This window comes from Schistosoma mansoni, chromosome 4, assembly GCF_000237925.1.
Source record: "Schistosoma mansoni strain Puerto Rico chromosome 4, complete genome".
Classification (NCBI taxonomy): domain Eukaryota; kingdom Metazoa; phylum Platyhelminthes; class Trematoda; order Strigeidida; family Schistosomatidae; genus Schistosoma; species Schistosoma mansoni.
The window spans coordinates 3,440,409-3,462,400 of record NC_031498.1 but is presented as its reverse complement, the minus strand read 5'-3'; the positions used below and the strand labels follow the sequence as shown (position 1 = coordinate 3,462,400).

The 21,992-nt window shown below is 31.2% G+C and overlaps 1 protein-coding gene across 1 annotated transcript in view; it reads right to left on the bottom strand.

Moving 5' to 3' along the window:
- Window positions 1–8,496, bottom strand: part of Smp_149930 (putative na/ca exchanger) — a gene marked incomplete at both ends in the record, with an annotated part of 70,082 nt that extends 61,586 nt beyond the window's left edge. Inside the window, one exon of the mRNA XM_018796565.1 lies at window positions 8,446–8,496. Coding sequence (XP_018651694.1) covers window positions 8,446–8,496 — 51 coding nt within the window. The remainder of the gene's footprint in view (window positions 1–8,445) is intronic.
- Between the last annotated feature and the right edge of the window lie 13,496 nt (window positions 8,497–21,992).

Below are 21,992 nucleotides of genomic sequence, written 5' to 3'. Positions count from 1 at the left end.
GAAGTCCCAAATAGGACGAAAACACGCGTCCTGGATTCCACTGCTAGCCACTATCCCATCTCTGCTTACCATTTATATGTTTAGCTACTGACAAATATATAAGTAGCTAAACATCTTTCATAAAAACACCAAAAGATGAGAAACAAAAAATTAAAACTTCGCTCACTTGAAATAGTAATTTAGATGTTTTACTATTTGAATATTGTGCAAAATTGCATTCGGATTCTAGAAGACTTCCATGTATATGTGAATAATGCGTGTTAAGTTGATTCATTCCTTCAAACATTAATCCACATGCTGCACATATTGTTGTTCCACGCCAACCTACACGACGTCTTCTACAAATCGATCTAGTATTTGTACGACAGGTAATAACATCACTTTCTTTAACGTCATTAGCATCTTCACTGGTAGTTGGATTTTTCTTTATATTGTTACCATCAGGATGATTTTTAAACTTTCGATGAATTTTTCGTTGTGTATGTGTAATTTTATTACGTGAATAATATAACCGATTAATTTGTCTTGAATATTTTCTCCACTTCATTTTATCAGCCTCATTTATGAATGTTTCCCTTTCATTCTGTTGTTGTTTAAGATTATCTCGTTCCATTTCTACTGGTTCTATATCATCTGTAAGCTTATTACGCCATACAGGTGTCGATGTTAAAAATTCATTATCAAGATGAGATTGTTGAACTGTTGGTGAGGGTGTACGTATTATGGAATACATTGAACTACCTTGGATATTATTACTATCACTATGAATAGCAGTAGTAGTAGTCGTGCTGGTAATAGTAGAAGAGTTATAATCCAAATGATGATGCATATTATTATAATTCATCATAAGAAATTGGCTTAAACTATCTGGTAATAATTTCAACTCTGTTGGCGTTATTTTATTAGTTGTAGTATATAAATTCATATTCATTTTGTTAGTTAAATCCGTAAGATAAAATGAATTATTATTATTATTATTACTATAAGAATAATTATCATTTATATTATTACTAATAGAGTTATTCATTCCAAAATAATCGATATTATTCTGATCAGTATTATGATTACCATTAGTACAAAGTATATTACTAATCATTTTCATTTTATTAGTATACTGTATTAAATCGAATTTAAATTGATCACGAATACATAAATTGATTGGTTCATTTTGTTCATTAATTATTGATAATTCTTTATTGGAATTTATTAAATTTGTTTCAATACTACTAATATCATTAAAAGTAGTATTCTCATTTATTTGTGTAGCATTAGTAGTAGTTGTTGTTGTCGTTGATGTTAAATTTGAATTAAAACATAATTGACTATCAGTTGATTCAGATAATGTTGTACACTTTGATAAACTATTCATGATTGAATAATAATTTTGTAAACTATTATGATAAATTTGATTGAATGTTTCTTCAAATCTCTATAAATTTAAAAATAAAATTAAAAATACATTGTTAATATGAATTAGATGCTGGAAATGGAGATGGGGGGTAAGAGTAGACAAGGATAATAATAATAATAAAATAATGTGAAAACAATCTGAAACCTAATCACTCTTGATCATAAGCTAATATTTCCAGGGTGGGTTTAAGGTGAGAACAAACTGTTTTTGAATACACAAAGGGGGTTTGAATTTTCGTATGACTAAGGCTTCAATAAACCTTAGTATACGCCCTTTTACACTTACATACAACACCATAAATATATTTTGCTATCAGTTAAATATGATAATAATCAGTTGATGAAACAAAATTATGTAATATGAGGTTTGAACCTGTAACTTGAATGTTGAACATTGAATAAACTAAGCTTTAAACACGCAGATTGGTTTCTTGTTGAGCTGTTACTCTAATAAATACAAATCCTTTTTAATTCAGTTTATATAATTAAATAAGCTAGTTTGAAAATACCTGTCCATAGAATTATTCGAAGTAAAGTGAGTAAATGAAGAAACATTCAAGTATGTAAAACTGAGTTAAAGATAGATTAAAGTAAAAAAAATGATAAGTGAAGTCATGAACTATATTAGATCAACGTGACTAAGATATGTATATTACTTGTCTCCTACCACTACGTACTCTGACATGACTTAGGATTATGTTTAAAGAAAATTCATAGTTGCCAAACTAAAACCTGTATTGAATTAACTTATTCCAATCATTGCGGTAGACGGAAAACATCATAATGGTGTCCATGATCTTTTGTAATTAATGTATGTATAAATTTGATGAAACGGATCGAAATCAGTCATATCTAGATCTAGATCTTAGATTGTTTGACATATACTCTACAATTTGATTTTATTCTTTCTTCCAAAAACATATTCTTTATATTTAGTTCTTTACTATTGAACCAACCTAATATTAACTGTTGTGAAATTTATTTCTTCTAGTTTTCTCCCATTTTACTGGTATGATACATGGTATAATTGTTGAATGATGAAAGTTTATAATAGTTTTATACTTAATAAACTGGTTAGAAAATTAGGTAGAATATAAAAAGATTCCTGAGATTCAATTATCGACTTGAATTCTAGTTAGTGTGATACGAACGAAAATTGACTGCATAAAAATATATAGTTAAGCCTGGAACACATTTGTTTGTGATTAATAATGAACAATCCTAATTGAGGTTTTCATGTAATCAGCCTAACTTAATACTTTTTGCGTGATGATCAGTGATATATCGTCTATGTCAGGACCAATTTATGTAGAATGTGGAACTCAATGAATGGAAGTCAAATTCTTTCACTAATAAGCTAATGTTTCGAGGATATTTCAACTGTCGTTTAACAAACATAATGCTACCTCTAAAAACAATACAAAATCATAGAGATTATAGAATATATAGATCATTACTAGTAGTGAAAACCAAGACTTGTACATTGTTCTATATGAGTCTCATCAGATGCATATATCTACATCCCAGTTTGTTGTTGCTATTATTCACATTTTATAACATAAAATATATAGAGATTGTATAGATAAACCATTCGCTTGTTGGTAAAACTCAAGTAAATTAACATATTTGATAATAGGTATGCAGATATATAAGCTACACGTTAAACTTAAACATAATATCCCGAAAGTTTAAATAAAAATTTAATTAAATTTTTTGACTTTAAATTAAGATCATATTGAGTAGCAGTAGTAGTGATAGTCATGACATATTCTATTTATACAATAATTTGCATAATATTAATGAAATTTACAGATTTTCAATTTGCATATTACTTTTTATTAATTTTCAGATTTGCAGTTCATACAAACGAGCACATACCTACATACATAGGTTTAAATATTTATGTAAATGTATAGTCTCTCTAAAACTCATTATTGTTAACATTATTTTATACATATTTTCAAACTACTTAAATATTATTGAGTAGGCTTCAATGTCTACTAGGGATAAAAACATTATAGTTGAAATCATGAATCAATTGAAGCTAGACCACCATGAAGAACCTGGAAGCACTGGACGGCTATTTCGTCCTATTGTGGGACTCCTCAGTTGTGCGCATCCACTATCCCACCTCGCGAGATTCGAACCCAGGACATACCAGTCTTGCGCCCGAACGCTTAACCACTAGACCACTGAGCTGGCCAGCATCCAATCGTGTTAATGTCTAACTTCAACCAATCCACGAAATTGAGCAATCATTCAGTATTTGTCTTCAGTGAGTTGATATCTCACAACGCACCTGGTTGAAATCCACCGGCCACTGCTTCTCACTAGAACTCCAGGGAATATCTCTTGAATCCAGTCGCCAGTGATCATATGATTATTGGTTGAAGTTAGACATTAACATCGTTGGATACCGGCCAAAACGAGAATGGATTTTGAATACATATATTTTGAACACTCATTGATATGGACAGGGAATCAGAGGGATGAAGTGAATAGAAGAGAGCAAAGCAAAAACGACACGCATCGGAGATGGAAGGTAAGCCAACTCACTTTAACCAAGCGTTAATCAATATTTATGGTCAGATAAAAATAAGTTACAGACATGTGATGAATAGGATAAAAAGTGTACACACACCTACGCTCATATAATAAATATTCGGGGTTAGTAAGTGAATAATTAACAAGGTCAAAACTTGACTCAAGATGGATAGGTAAATTGGCTTGTCCAGAAGCTAGAATAAAATATATGGGCTTAACATATCAACCTACACTACAAGATAAACCACATTCATAATTTTAAGTTTAATGGAAGAAAATATAGTAACAATGTTTGAACTCTGATATAATGGTGGTAGTCATTAAATTTGAACCAAACTCCTTTGTATTATATCAATACTTAAATCAATATAGAATAGCCTATACATATAAACTTAACTGATATTATGAGATTCGTGATACCCAATCATGATCAAATCGAATACGTAATTGAAGAAACTACCTAGTACAAACTATTAATATATTTTAATTTATTGCATATTATGTTAGTAACCAATGTTGAAATTCAGAATGTCCTATTTTTTCTATTTGGGACTCGTCAGTTGGATGTACTTGTATCCCAGTGTTATGTTCATAATCAGACTCAAACACACTATCCTTTGGTTCAAATCTGAATGCAGCGTCCAACATGCCTGTATATTAACCAATAATTTATGTGATAGCAATAAATAAGTAACCCTGTCGACTATATCCAGATAAAAACAATGGGTTTAACCTAGCATTTAGACAAACTACCTAATCCTTCATTTTTACTAAAAATTAATGGATATCTTCAAATGTTCAGAAAAAATCGTTGATCAAATTTAAATATCTTTTCGACCTCTCATTAAATGTTTAGTTTTCTACTAAAAAATGGTACTCAGACAACTTTTTTATGATTATCGCTACTGGGGGTTTATGGATATTGTTAAAATTCATAACTTATTTCACAGATTGATCTTAATTAGACAACTATGTGCTCATCAGTGATTAATTTTGAGGAATCTCTAATGAATAGCCGTAACCAGTGAAATACAACCACATCGAGTATGAGACAGTTAGCTGCTTGAGTATTTTAGTTAATTTATTGAAATTACAAATAAGAACAGTTAAATTTCTGCTTAGCGATATAAAAGTTGATCGCTCACCAAGAGATCTGAAATGTCCTGGGTCCGACAGCCAAGTGTACACTTCTGAGGAGCCCCATACTAGAAAGACACATCTACCGAGTGATTTTGGGTTTTAAATGGTTATTTAACTGAAGTAAGTCCTTTATGTAACCAACGAATTATGATTAATTAATTAATTAAAAAATATATTACTTCTTGAATTTTAATGAAATTGTCATATAGGTGTACAATATTCTTTTATATTCTTGCAGAAACTTCAACTTATTCATTAAGTTATTGTTCATAAAGATTTACTGTCGATTAGATCTACTGATTTACTGTACACCAGATATAATACTTCACATGTTTTGAGGATACGAAGAGAGAGAGTGTGACTCGTTAAGAAGATCGTTTTATATTGAGTTGGAATATGTGTGTTAAAATACAGATACACACTCACCTGATGAGTCTCAGACAAGATGAAACACGATGTATAGTTTTCTTTTTTAATTTATTAAAATTTAAAATATGGATACATATTTACTAACATTACACCACTTGTTAATATAAATATAATATATACCGTAAGAATTTGACTAAGAAAGAAATTCTATGGTTACATTTTTGTTTTTATTCAAACATTTCCAAAACCACTATCAAACAACAGCAAACAACAGTAATAGTTCTCCAAAACTGATCTCAATTTTCCCAATAATATTTCTTCTATAATCAATAATTGATAAATAAGTCAATTTGTGTTTGTGTGTGTGTGTGCATGTTTAAATGTACGCGCGTTTATATGTATATAATTATCAGAAAAAGTGAGCAATAATCAAATTTAATAATTACATCATAATTACATAAATGTTACTTTAAATAGCAATGAGAACATCTCGTTGACACTGATTATTATTCATCTTATAAATCAAGCTTCTTTTTTTAAATGATTAAGTTAATCAGTAGCACAAACAACAAGCGTTAAAATAGACAATAATCAAGAAATATAAACATATTACGTAATAGAGTTTAACATTTTAATATTGAATATATCAAAGTAAAATTTAAGTTGTTTTTAATCACCTAGGTGATAGAAATTTGTCTTAGATGGAAAAAAATGAAATCATTAGAAAATCTTCAAATAAATAATCTAAAGTTCAACTATGATCTGGAAGCCACTTAGGATTATTTATAAAGATCATGAACTGATCTAAGTTAGACAATTATTAAAGTCCTGGAAACATGAGATGATTAAGTTTTTTCTAGTATGGAGATACTCAGAGATGTACGTCCTCTTCCTTATCCAAGAATCAAACCCGGTACCTTCGGTCTCGTGTGAAGACCTTTAACCTATAAACCATTGATCTGGGATCCATTGGTTCGTGATCTCGATAAAATTCAACAATTATCCACAACACAATATTGATAATATATTTATATTTATAAATGATTTTCATTGACTAACTGATGAATTCAAAATAATAAAGTTTTATAACTTAGAAGATTTATAATATGTGCAAAGCTTGAACTGATTTGTTATAACATATACAAATTTCATTTATATCAATGATTACTATGCCATAAATTTATGAATTATTTCATTGACTCTGAGTTAGTATTTTGCTTCAAATCCATGTTGGGAAGAATTAGATTGCAAGAGAGATAAAGACAAATGATTGTTTAATTAACCAAAATAAATAGTTCTTCATCGGTTATGAATTTTCTGTGGTTATCCAACTGATATCAAGTTATCAGAAGTAACCTGATTTTGAAACAATTTTTAACATAGTAAACCACGGTAAAATAATAATACCATCAACAAATTAGTGGACATCCTGACTCAGTAGTTCAGTGTACAATTAACGCATTATGTGTTCGATGTGAAAGGCATTGGATTAGAGTTTCAGTGTAAACGTCATTACAGGTATGCTGCTACATTCAACTGATTAGTCCCAAATAAAACAAAATAAACATGATGAATCCTACTCCCGGCCACATAAAAATAAATTATGCCAAACAGAGACTGGTTCCTATAATAATTTCAACATTAACTCCTAACTTGTGTACCGATGAACAGTAGTAGCGGTAACTATATCAAATATACCATGAGTTTTATAGGTACATATTCTTGTAGGTTGTGTTTGCCAAATATTTTTCTCAGTCGAAGTAACAACGGAAAAACAAACAGTACTGCATGGATGCTGCATCCTAACATAGAACTCTACAGCAGTACCCCACCCTGGTCGCACTAGTAATAGGACCAGAAGACCTCCAGGTATCGTGGAGATCACCTAATCATTTAAACTACTGTGTATCTTATATTCATAAAAACGCTTAAATCCACTATAAATACAATGTTTCAGTCATCAGTAGTATCGAATATTTAGGTATAGTTAAATAAGAAATTGCTTAATTAGACATTTATCAATAAATCTAAGGATACCTGAAAGACTAGACTTCAGCTCCACAGTCTACTGACAATAGAAGACGAAATAAAGGAACACCACTTCTCGTAATTTTCGAAAGTTTGGATTAATTCAGTGAGAATATCATTTCATACAAATATTCAGTAAGACTTGGTGCGTTTAAAAATCTGTTAAGATAGTTAGGAATACTAATAATTGAAAAACTTTTATTAAAAAGACAAACTTGACTAACAGAAAACAGATCACTGTGTAGTGTAAACGATGATAATGTTTATATCTATTTTAGGTTGAATAATGTATAGTTTGATTTTTAAATTTTTTTTTCAAAATAATTTTTTTGTTAATTGAATTTTTTCTATCATCGTCTAAGTAAGACATATTTTTCAAAGTTGAAATCATGAAATGATTATAATGGAATATTCAAGAAAATATTGAGTTAAAAGATAGTTTAGTCATTATATTGTTAGCATTTCAACTACACTAATCGCTATGTTTATAAGTAAACTTCGTTCATATTAAATGGTTGCAGGAAATTGACAGAAGTTATGGAACCTGACAAGTATGACATTGTTTACTATTCAGTGATCTCTACTTCACGAGATCAGTCACTATCCGAATAGGTCGATGATAACGTTTCAGAATCTGAAATTGGGTAATCTAAGTTCAAATCCCCAAGAATCATCAGTTCCCTAATGACCACAGATACATCATGTTGACAAGTGCCAGCTAACACAAAACTTAGGTCCAGAGATTCTTACCAGTAACCTCCAAGTATTTAACATGACAAACATGACGAAAAACTATCTTCTATTCTCTAATTCATGTGAATGTAACTCAAAAAAATTTTATATTTACCAAAATTATTTAATAAATTGTATGTGTAAATCTAAACTTAGTATTTATATTTACAATCAACAATACCCATTAAGATATTAACTAAACAATTAATTGAGGTTACTTACTTGATCCGATGATCCAGTCCAACCAAAAGATGGAACTTTTAAGAAATCCATTTTACGCAGCAAAATATATTACTCAATTTGTGTATGGAAAGTTAAATTGAGTCTATTTATATTTCAGAATACATGAAGTAGCATACACAAAAACTATGCAACGTACATATTCGAGAATATTATAACTGTTGAATTTTTTTTGTGTGTGTGTATTATAAGTACATTCATACAGAAGAGTGTATATATTTAATATGATTTGACTACCTCCCCCCATCCTTCTATTTTTAAACAGGCTGTTAAAATTCATAATTTTGTAAGCAGCAACCACTATTCTTTACTTCTCACATTTCTTCTCTAATCTATCCTGTTCAAGTAAAATAAAAATTATGAAGGGGTGGTAGAGAAACTCTATCATAAACCAATCAGTTGTTGATTTAATAATAATGAGAAAAACTCTTAACTAAATTAACCAATCATAAATGAGAATTACGTAAATTGTGCGTAAAATATAATAAACATATAAGATATACGTCCCTGTTTGTCAATATATGTAAATAAGTTTTATATTGTGTAAAGTGTATAAGATAATAGAAAGAATTCTGTTGATTGAAATCACACATTCATTTATTACTTTAATGTACCATATAGAATGTTTGCGAATCAATAGTTAACGACTGTTGTTCATTGACAGGATAGATGCAATGAAACAGATTATTTCTTAGTAATTGGTATTATAAAATAGAACTTATTAGATTATCCAAATGGAATTATGCCGAATTAAACTATGTCTAGAACATTCAAACCCAATACATATAAAATTAGAAGGAGTTTTGTGGATATTTCAGTATTTTCATAGTTGAAATCGTGAGTCAATTGAAGCTAGACCACCATAGAAAACCTGGAAGTACTGGATGGCCGTTTTGTCCTATTATGGGACTCCTCAGCAGTGCGCATCCACGATCCCGCCTCGCGAGATTCGAACCTAGGACCTACCAATCTCGCGCCAGAGCACTTAACCGATAGACATAAAATTAATACTAAGAAATATACTTTACATGCATTTTGAAAGTAATTCTCATTATACCAGGATGTCATTTGTTGAAAAAATCATTGAAAATTAGACAATAATTAACAATTATTTCATTCTTAATGTTCTAAGTTGTCCAAGTAAAATGAGAATCAGTCCCGAAGTAGAACGTAAATGATGTTCATCATCCCCTGAATTTTAGTAGATTTTTCAGATAATTTCAAGTTCCTGATGATAACCAACTGCAAAAAATATCATCGAAAAACCAACTTAGGCGTCGAATCCAGTGATTAGCATTAAAATGGACTGACTAAACATATAGAAGGGGGTCATTACTTACATAAACAAACACATTGAAAGTAATCAACCATCAACATTATGTAATGCATCTAAGTAGCCTAATGGATAGGGGGTCAGTTTTCGTAAACGAAGATTGAAGGTTCAAGCCACTTCCTAAATATCAAGCTTTATGTACTATACCAGTTTATCAAAACATAGCATCAGTCTTTTAAATCATTTACTTATCGATTGAGACATGTTGACATTTGTAGACTATCTGGTTAGAATCCATGCAATTACGGTAATGATGGTTGGAAATGTTGATAGACTTGGATCAAATGTCACAACAGTACAGATTCATTTATTGTTTTTCTTTCCTTATTCCTTTATTTCCAAAATTATGTTTAACATTTTGGTTGGTAAATTCTTTCTTTATGAAGAATATTGTCTATGCCTAATATTTACTAATATCACTGATATTTTTACTAATTCTACTATTCCGGCAGTTTTCTTGATAATTTCATCTTACTTTGTTAATATGGTGTGGCAAATTAAACCAATACATATATACCCTTGGTTCTAGTTTATGGATGACTGATTGACTGGTTAGATAACGATAGTGTCATATTTTAAGAAATGATCGGAATAGAAAGAGATAAACCATGTTTTCTTCATATGAAATAAATTTTGCTTACTTGGTCACAAATTTGTTCAACAGTGTGCACTGAAGATAGCTGTTCATGGTTATCAGTGATTCTGCGATCGAGGTTGTTCCGTAATGAAAATTACATTCACAATAATTATGAATAAGCTAGATTACAAATTATCTTTTGATTAATAACATGAGGAAGTTTCAAATACCCATCACAATTGCGAAATTTCAACTAATTCATGTAACCGTTTTAAGTTAAACAACTATTTAAAACCTGGAAGTACTGGAAGCCTGTTTCATCCTAATATGTGACTCCCCAGAAGTGCACGTCTACGAACTTGCGATAGTAATCAAACTCAGAACTTTCGGTCTCGAGCTCGAAAGTTTAATCTCCAAACCACTCACCCGGAAAATGGTTGTAAGGTACTGTGTATTGATTGAAACTAGATTTCTGAATCACTGAATTTCAGCTCAGTAATTTATAGGTTAAGCGTTCACGAAAGCAAAACGGAAGGTTCTGGGTCGCGAGTATACAATTCTGGGGAGTCTCACACAAGAATGAAACGACAGTGAATCCAGGTATTCAACGTGTCTTTTTTAACATAGATCGGTTCATTATTACAGTGAAATCCAATAATTCCAACAGATCTCATACTAATGAAAATAATTGTTGAAATCCAAACGTTCATTTATGTATTTAGGTTTTCATTCATGATGGACAATTTTTTATTGGTAAATATTCCTTGTTATTTATCCCTAGAAAATTTCATAGTACCGACTGGTCAATCATTCAGTTAACATTATTTTATAATAAATAAGTAAATACTTCATTTAAAAAGTTGAGAAAGTTATTCTTTGACATTGTACGAGAATCTTTTGAGTGTAGAATTAATATGGTATATATATATATATATACTTACGCCTGTTACCCCTAATAGAGGAACATACGTCACCCACCATCATTCTCCATCCGACTCTGTATTCGGCAATCTTTTACAGTTGGTTCCAAGTGCTATTCATGTTTTTGATGCCTGGAACTAATTTCCTACAGTATATGTTCCGCTTTTCCTTTTCCCTTCAGGATTCAAAGTTCGGGCTTGCCTCATAATGCAGTTTGGTGATTTCTTCAATGTGTGTCTATCCACTTCCTACGTCTTTTTCTAATTTCCTCTTCAGATGGAAGCTGGTTTGTTCTCTCCCATAGTAAGCTGTTGCTGATGATACCCGATCAACGGACATTGAGTTTCTTGCGTAGACAACTGTTTATAAATACTTCGACCTTCTCGATGATGGTTGTAGTAATATATATATATATATATATATATATATATATATATATTTGGAATTGATTAAATTTTGATAATAGGACAATAAATCATGATTATTATTTTCATTGTTTGAATCATGCTCTGACTTTAGTTGCAACATCATTAGAAACAAGGATGAATTACATATCTGTTTCATCCAATCATGGGATTCCACAGTATTGAATATCCACTAGCCCACCATAGAGGTTCTTTCTAGACTCAGTGATGGTTTAGATAAGATCAGTTAGCGATTTAAACTATGAAAATTCTACAATCTCTGGAACTTCTGCCCGCATACCTAATACTGTTATAATTATTATTGAGCTCGTTAAATAAATAAGCCTCAAGATGTAGCAGTAATCAGGAAAGAAGAGGATATGTTCTGTAAAAACACCAATCACCAGTATAGTCATGAATGCGCAATATCGACAAGTTTCCCACTAGGACAAGAAACATATCCAGTACTGTCTAGTTTCATTGGTTGTCTAATTAAGGTCAGTTTGTGGTGCAAAACTACCGGGAAAAAATTAGAATTATATTAATCTGTCTTCCTTCTTGGTCTGATTAACTAATTTGATTTCCGTTTTGATACTTTTTTTCAGCTATGATATTAACATAAATGGCATAGAATTTAGTTGGGTGGTTTTTTGACCAATCAATCAACGGAGGAAAGCTCAATAACAACCGACTATTTGGTTTAGTTTAAATCTGTTTGTTACACTTTACAAACAATGATTCTAGGTAATACAGAGCATAGGAATTCCCAATATCAGAGATTACTTAGCTCAGTCATTCAATTTTAATGATATAGAATGACAATAGTTCAAAAATATTAGTGATCAACTGTGCTCATATCTAACACTGTTGAAATCCTTTGTTAGTCTGTTCCCTAGACTTTTAGACAGTTGAAATGTGGAACTTTCATTATGTATGATCACGTTGATTGCTCTGGTATACATTTACTTATTGAGTCCTAATTAAATTCATAAGTACTTTCCAAGCAGGATCTGAGCCTTGTTGCTAGATGCAAACTACCTACCTGGTTGGATTTAATGGTTGGAGACGATCAGTTACATAGTCATATTGGTATATATGCATTTGCTCTTTACCACACTTCAGATCTTGAATTCCAGTCTTTCTTCATACATAACGTTTTATAAACTCTTTTTGAAACATATTCTCAACGCTTAATCTTTCTAATCACCACTGTCCATACTTTATATCGATTTCTTCGCTAGTTATCTTGTTGTCTAAATATTAAGCTAATAGGACGTGGCAACTCAGGTGCTAGGATCTAAATTGATTGTGACTAACCGACTTACTTCCTGATGAGAATGATGATGATGTGTATTTAATACACTCTATTATTTATCAGCTTACTAAATAATATCAAATATGGGAAAGAATACTTGAAGTTCTTAATGTTTCTTAAATGACAACAGAAACTTGTTGCTATTCCCAAAAGAAAATAATCTGATCGCTTCTATATAACAAAATTAATTTTAAGCTTGAATAACAATTAAAATTTATCTTTATTCTTTAATTTCCAAAAAAATCCCCCCTTCTAATGCAATTATACAAGACACATACACCTATACATGAACTCAAATCAATTAAAAAGACCTGATTACAAATCACTCAGTGAATAATATTCACTTAGACTTTGTTAATTACATAATTAATTGATCACGCAGGTAATCGATGTATTCACTTTAGTTACAATGAGAGTAATTATTATTATTATTATTAACGTACTATTTCTACCTAATTTCGCTCAACCTTAATTTTTGCTCACCCTCCCCACCATCCTTATTTATGAATATCATTTATATAACCTACAAATTACATAATGATAATTTGGTTTATTTCAGAAAATGTCTGTGTGTATGTATTTACATGTTGTATGTGTCTGTAAGTTTTTTAATTTAGTGTAACTGAATATGAATACGAACCCCATCATATAGAAATACTAATATGATTGATGTAAAGTGCATGCAAAAATAAATAATCAGGTATTACATCATCAAACTTTGACAAGATCGGAGTAAAAAGATCGCATAACAGAAGAAAGGAACTGATAAATAATAATAATTTGATTGATTTTCTGCTTTCAATCAAACAAGCCTGTCAACAGGTAAATTGAAATGAATTCATGTTACATCATTATAACCATGGTTGTGAACATACATAAATTGGTGTTGAACATAGCTCAATAACCCATTATTCCAGCGTATGAATACATACATACATAAATAAACATAAACAAATGGATTTAATTACATATGAAAGAAAGGTGGTTTTGTGGATATTACATACATATAAAAGAACTGTAATCTTAAATAACCACTTAATCTTTTAGTAATTATTTTGTTCACACCTAATTGTTGATCAAATTCTATCGACCAGGTAAAATTAGAGCCTCTGCTAACTAGGTTGGAAAACCGGTTGACTTAACTGGAGATAAGAAAATTCATATCGACAAAGTAGAACCACCAAATTTTTATTGTCACTCTAGAGTACAACAATGTTTGTAAGAACACGTTACATGGATATTTGAAATACACAAGTCAAATACCTGTTCATTTCATTGTATACACAAGCATAGATGCAGTAAAGTTGATTATCAGATCGAACTCCAGTAATTTAAGAAAAATGAACCATAGCTATACTCCCCCCAATACATTAAGACAGAGTCATGGTGAAGAACTGTCCATCCGAACAGCTGCATATTCTTAATATGACGATTAGTCGTTTATAAACCACATGGTATCCTCACCCTCATACCATAATGAAATATTGTGTCAACCTTTGTTCCCCAACTTATAGGTTACGGTTTATGGTTATCTATCAGTTATTGCACCAAACATAAGGAATACCCATGTTGTTTTTAGCCACATTTCAGATACAAAGAGTGTAGAAACTTTAGAAAAGAATAGAGTCAATCCTAAACCCTCAACGATTATACGTTACATGCGTTAATGAAACACACGAGAAAGGGAAGTTCGTATTACACAATATGCACATATGTATAGCTGCTTATTACCACACGAGCACATTACCTATATATGATGCTCATGTAAAAGGAATTTATGCTCCATAATATCTTCAAAGACGTAAATGTAGTCAACCGTTTTGCTTTGACAAGACACGCCCATAGTACCATTACATTATCTGATGGGTTCTTTGGCATTCCAATTACAATACAAAGTAGTAAACTAGCCAGGTCTTCAACCACCGTCTAAATTGGTTCATGGGGCACAGACTAACTACCTCCAAGACATCACACAGAAGTCTATGTTGGAGTTTGTCTTGGATCGACAAGGAAACTATTTGCTCAATAATAGTTTAAATGACTGAAAACTCCTATGTAACTTGTTTAATATTAGATGGCAACAAAAAATAGACTTAAACCAATAGGTTTTGAATACTAGGAAGAAACGACCGTCCAGTGCTTCCGGATATTCGTTGGTGGTCTAACTTAGACCGACTCATGAATTCAACAATGAAAAAAAAATTTGACAAGCAAAATCAATGTTTTCATTCTTATTTAATTATTTCTGTGATGATAATATAAACGGTTTCAATTTCTGAAGTGGATTAATAAATATCTAGTGTCATCAACAAATGTCTATTTATACTTATGTTTTGATAGATTGATGGTAGAATACTTCTCTTTATCAGACATTTTAAGAAATTTCTATTCTATTCAAATGAAACCTTCAGCTAACTGAAGTAATTTTGACGGTTGTGTTTACTAGACTTCAAGTCTTATGATTCACTTTATGGGAGTTTGTTATACTGTACTACTGTAGCAAAGGTCTTTTAGAACTTCTAACCATCAAAGCAATTTACTAGATATAACTGTTGTTCACGTACAATTTGTAATTCAATATAGATCAAAATAGATTATTAATGAGTAGGATTACTCGGTAGGTATAAATTAAATAGAACCTTTTTTATTTTTTTATATAACAGTAACAAACAGAAAGTAATTTGTATGAGATTTATACCTTAAGATATTAACGAAATCCTTCCAATCAACCCAACAGAAATGAAATTAACTCCATATTTTGGTCTAGTGTTGACTCAGGGGTGATTGTAAACCAGAGAATACTTCATATCTGTTCGTTCTTGTTTGTTGATTCTTTCCAATTTACAATAATAAGGTTGAGAACAGATCGCCTTTCAAACTCATGGCAATCATGGTATGTATAAAATATTAAGCTTCAATTCAGTATTTAATATTGTCCTCTTCAGTTAATCAGTAGATGTGTAGTGTGTAATACCATGTCACGCCACACACGTGTTATTCTAGCTTTCTGATAGACCAGTTAATTTATTCGTCTTGAGTCACATTTTTACCTCGTCACTTATTCACCTGTAACATTGAGTGCTTTCATTTGAGAGTATGTATATATCGCTTACTCCATTCATCATGTCTTTAGCTTATTCTTCTATCTGACTATAAATAGTGAGTCATGCTTTATCCGATGGAATTGACAAGTTTACCCTCTTCTGTTCACTTCGCTTTGCTTTCCCGATTCTCTAAATCCCAGTCTGATTAAATGAGTGCAGGAAATACACTCATCCAACTTAATCCGTATTTATGTGGAAGGTTTATGTTTATGGTTTGTTCGTTAATCCAAATCGAAGTCAGACCTCAGGCCTATAAAGTGGTGAGCCACAACAGATCTGCACCGTTGATGCGGTTCGAACTAGATTAATATACATATCTGTTCAGTCCTTACTGGTCTCCATCCTCTATCCCAGTCAATAGCAGTCTGTAAACTAAATAACTTTAAAATGAATAACCTTCAAAAGATAACTTTGTCATAATAGTCAAGGTAACCCATCCATAAGACAGATTGATAAAAATGATTAAGTTTGTAGGTATACAGGGACAACTGTTCGGTAATAATTTTTCCATTGAATTTTCAACCATTAGTAATCACCATCATTTAGAAACCTTGTCCAAACTTGATGAAAATTCAATTTCAATAAATCCGTAGGTTTTATTCATCATGGATTGATCTCATTTGGGGTACCATTGAAGAATAGGGACACCTGTTATGTTCTATTATAGGTTCTTTATACTTCTTCAGCAGAACAACTGCCAGATATTCATTTAAATTGATTATTTAAAATGTTGTAATCTTACTGTACTAACTTTTAGGGAAACATGTAGTAGAAATTACGCTCATACATACATCAACCATTTATTAGACTCAACCAACGGGAAAGTTAATTGGTATGGTGTATCTGCATAACTTATGCGCTTTTACAAGAATGTCACATACTTCAATATCTACCTTGTTTGCCCTATCTTAAACTAGTGAGTAGACTAACCTATCTATTCCTAAAGTATACTTTTATCGAAACGTCTTTATATAGTGCTTACATTTATAATTCCTAAAAACCTTTTTAGTCGTAACAGAGTAAAAATAACATCACTGAATATAGCAAATGTGAAGTTTTTTCGACAAACCGTGCATAAAATGCTAAGTAGCTAGTCTTTGTTTCAATTTTTCTATTTTTAATGAATAAACCTGCTAAAATATAGTTTTTTTTTTAAATAGTTAACTGAATAATAGACCAGGCAGTGAAATAGGAATGTTAAAATAGATAATGATATTCAAGCACAACTCTCTCATATCGATATAAGCCAATAATGATTCAGAAGGGGTTTTGTGGATATTTAGTATTTCCATAGTTGAAAGCGTGAGTCAATTGAAGCTAGACCACCAAGGAAAACCTGGAAACACTTGACGGCCGTTTCGTTTTATTGTGAGACTCCTCAGCAGTGCGAATACACGTGTATGCGCAATAATAATGATTCGCTTGAAACTCTATCTCCCTAACTATTGAGTAAATGGTGATTTCCCTATAAAAACTTATTGTAACTATGAGCAAGATTCGGAAATGAACTCTTCATTTTGAATAGATTTCGGCTCAGATAAATGTGGTTAGACAATGATATATCTATACGGTAAAATTCTGCAAACTGATAATATGACTTAAAAAACTAATAAACCCTACAGGGTTTAACTGCTTCTACTGCGAAAGTCCTTTGGATTATACAAATTGTCCAAAAACTGATTTTAAAAATTACTCAGTTATTTTAAGAGTAGTTCAAACTCTACCATATACAATTCTCTAACCAATTACATTCGATGAGGTAAAATAGAGAATAATGTAGACAATCAGTAACAAAGATGTCAGTCCCAAAATTTAATAAACGAAATTATCAGCAACGATGAAACGAACAAATAAATTCGTTCTTAAGGATCTAGACTATCCATCTTCTCAAGCCTGGGTAAAGATTTAAACAGATTTTTAAGTGTGCTCGTATTATCCGTAGTCAAGTTTAGGGATTTTATCACGAACTGACATCAACTTTAACGTAAAAGGACTCTAGCTATATAGAAGAATTTTGAGAAAAAAATCAAAAGGGAGTTATCTGGTTAGTTAGTCCATTGAATAACTTACCACTTGGCTGAGGTTTGTTTCAGGATTAACAGTTCAAGGTTAAAATTGAGAGATAGTGTCTATTTACCTGTTATATACAATCTACGGAGACAGAATTGAGAATTTTACACCAAAACCTAAAAATCGAGTTTTCAATCCTGTTTGACTTGCCCCTATACTATATTTTACGGTGTTATACAGATGAAATACCATTATTAAAATTTAATTATCTCCAGTGTTGAATAACTGATTTTCAAACAACATACTTTATGCTGTATTAAATGTAATGAATCATTTATGTATTTATTTATTCACTCATTCATTCACTGTTTCCTCTCGATTAGTTTACTTAAAAACACTGAACGTGAATTTTATGGCTTATATCACTATTGGATGTCAACTCGATGGTCTAATTGAGTTGATAAACATAGATTACGTAGTATAAACGTTGAAATTCATTTTATTTATGATGTAGTACAACCATCAATTAATTTTTAATCCCCGCAGGTATGGTGTACATCGTCCACAGGGTATAGTTTTCAACTGGTATTTTATATATCTTTCTGGAGGTTATTCACTGATAAACTGTGAACTTTTATTCGGTCAGATGATATTTTATAACTCAGTTCTCATGAATGTTCCGTTCCCGATAATGATCGTCACATGATCGTTATAAAATAGGACAAAACAGCCAAATGAATTTCAGTAATTTGATGTTGTATAACTGTCTTTAAATTAACTAATTTCCCACGGATTATATTTTATTGTGTTTTAACCGTTCTAATGAATAGTGGATTTCAACTTTTGAAGCATGAGATAGGTGTCTTTGATTAAAATGAATTCAAGCGGCACAAGGTTGTTAATTGACCGAGGTTGAAAGTGCAAAGTTCTAGGTTCTACCTCAGTTGTCAAAACGTTGAGTGCTCACATCAAGGTATGAGCAATCTGGGTTCGATTTCTGATGGTGTTCATGTTTTCTGTATTCTGAAGAGTCTTATACAAGGACATAAAAGCTGTCTACTGCTTTCTGGCAACAGATACTGTTTAACTAATATCAATTCATGATATGAAGTTAAAAAGCATGGTCATTTTGTTTTAATATAATTATCAGAAATTTTTGAGTTATCCCATTCTTTATATGCATTACTGAATTTTGGTCAATCTTGATTGACACAAGAACATCTTGTTAAGTATCTATTTGAATGTAGTAGTTAAATGTATAACCTATTGATGTTTTAATCAAAAAAGTACACGGTTCGAGCCCCAGTACAAATATCAACATAAATGCAGATACATTCAGCTGACATATCCTAAATAGAACGAATTATACCTCCTTAATTCTAATTCAATCAACAAATCATCAGTTCATTTTGTTTTTGAATATATTTACATTGAAAATTTTTTTGCATAATAAAAATTTATTATCAGAAGGGGGTATTGTGGAGAGTTTAGTAATTTTATGTAGTTGAGATCATGAGTCAATTGAAGCTAGACCACCATCGAAAACTTGCAAACACTGCTTGACGGCCGTTTCGTCCTATTTTGGAACTCCTCAGCGGTGCGCATCCACGATCCCACCTCGCGAGATTCGAACCCAAGACCTACCAGACTCGCGCGCCAGCGCGTAACCACTAGACCACTAAGCTGGCTGGCATCCAACGGTGTTAATGTCTAACTTCAACTAATCCACGATGTTTGAGCAATCATTCACCAATGTCTTCAATGAGTTGATATCTTCCAACAGACCTGGTTGAACTCCACTGGTTACTGCTTCTCACTAGAACTCCAGGAAATACCTCATGGAGCCAGTCAATAGTGAGCATATGATCATTATCAGAAGGGGATTTTGTGGAGATTTCAGTAGGTTTTGGGTTAGAATCTCGCGAGGCGGGATAGTGGATGCGCACTGCTGAAGAGTCCACAATAGGACGAAACGGTGGTCCAATGCTTTCAGGTTTTTCATGGTGATCTAGCTTCGATTGATTCATGATTTCAACTATATAAAATAATTTATTCTCCACTTTGATAATGAGCGCTAAATTTCCTCCTATGTATGTGTATACTTTAAAAAAATTTAAATACAGCGTTTCCTGTATATTTTCATCTTATTATATTATTTAAACAACTGATCCATTTCAATGTTACTTGTCCTTTTATTATACATTATAAATTTTAATAGTGTTTACACTATCAATGTAAATGTATCATGTAAATTATAAGAAAAAAGTTAATTATATTATCATTAAAAGTTGAGTTACTGATTTAAATTTGCATTTATGTTTAACCTTGTTAACATACTTATTCATTTATAACTTTATCAATTTCTGACTTACTTATTTTTATCTTGGAAGAAAAAAAGGTATAAGAATTTTGTAGTTTTCAAGTTTATATCAGCTAAATACGTTACCCCTCCCCCCCCCCCAAAAAAAACAGGGTTGTTTAGCGTAGATTACTGAAGTATGCCATTTAAGTAAATAGACTATCTTTCCTGTTGTATAATGCACGTTTAATTAATTGAAAGAATGACATAGTTTTAAACGGTAAGTTAGAGGTTAATGCACTCAACGTTTCATAAAGTGAGTTGTAGAATCGAACAATATTTCATCTAACCTGAGCTTTTTCCCATCATTTAGTATTAGTACTTCTGATATTTTAAAAATGTTAGCTAAAAGCCCAATATATAAACCTATACATGAAGCATTAGTTATACTAATCTCTTGATAATTATTGTTTCCTCGAAATTCTGCTTTTAAATTCTAAGGGTTCAGATTCTCATACTGTTGATATTACGAACTGTAAATGGTTAGTTTCTGTTGACATATGTATGTTCTAAGTAAATTTCTTCCGTATTATTACTGAGTCGTAAGTTTTTAGTAAGGTTGAACTGTGGCTATTAGTAGAATCTTAGACGTTCACTTCTTTCCATCATTATTGTGATAATTGAGAATAAACGTAGCTTGAGATGAAGGGGTTGGAGATTTTTTGGTCTTAAGGTAGTTTACAGCCTCTGCATAACTGCTTCTGTAATTAATAAGGATATCAGTGATTCCATTGGAGTCGCTTTTATTTGTTGATATATTTTGCAATTGAATTGGAAATGTAGTGTCAAACACAAGCAGATGAGATCAATCAGGCTTTGCGTTTGAATTTCGGTTTATTCTGAAAGATTCGAATTATTGGCGATGAGTATGAGTATAGTGTTCTTTCCTCGAGCGTGGTTCGATTTGTTTTAGGGTATAATACTGAAGGATACCATCATTTCGTCGTTGGTGATCTTAATATCTATGATTTTATCTAACGACTGTAGATTTGGTCGAGTGATCATATGAGTCCATCAGATATTTCAACATCTCGAATATCTTTTTTTGAAAGACCGTATTTTGGGGCCCCTGGAAATGTAATGACTAGTTGTAGAACAATGTTTAGCTTGTGTAATTTTAGTCTTTTATAGAAATAAAGAATAACCGGTCCATTTGACTTAATTAACAAAAAAAGAACATAATTTAACCATCTAGCTTAGAGATGCAACATATTCACAATCATTTTCAAATTTATACTCACTCTATAATCCATTCATTAGATATCACTCACATTTTACAAGTGAACAGCTTAATTGACTGTTATGTTTTACACCTACCCCCTTCTACATCAATATAAATATTAACATGAATGAATGAAACCAGGCGTGTAGGTTAATCAGTTAGTTAGTTCATTGAATCAATTCTCTGATAAATTCAATTTGGAGGGACAAAATGATCCTTAAAAATGAGAAAAGAAAATAGATATTATTATCTTTCCTCTAACTAAAAAAGAAATTAATTTGTCT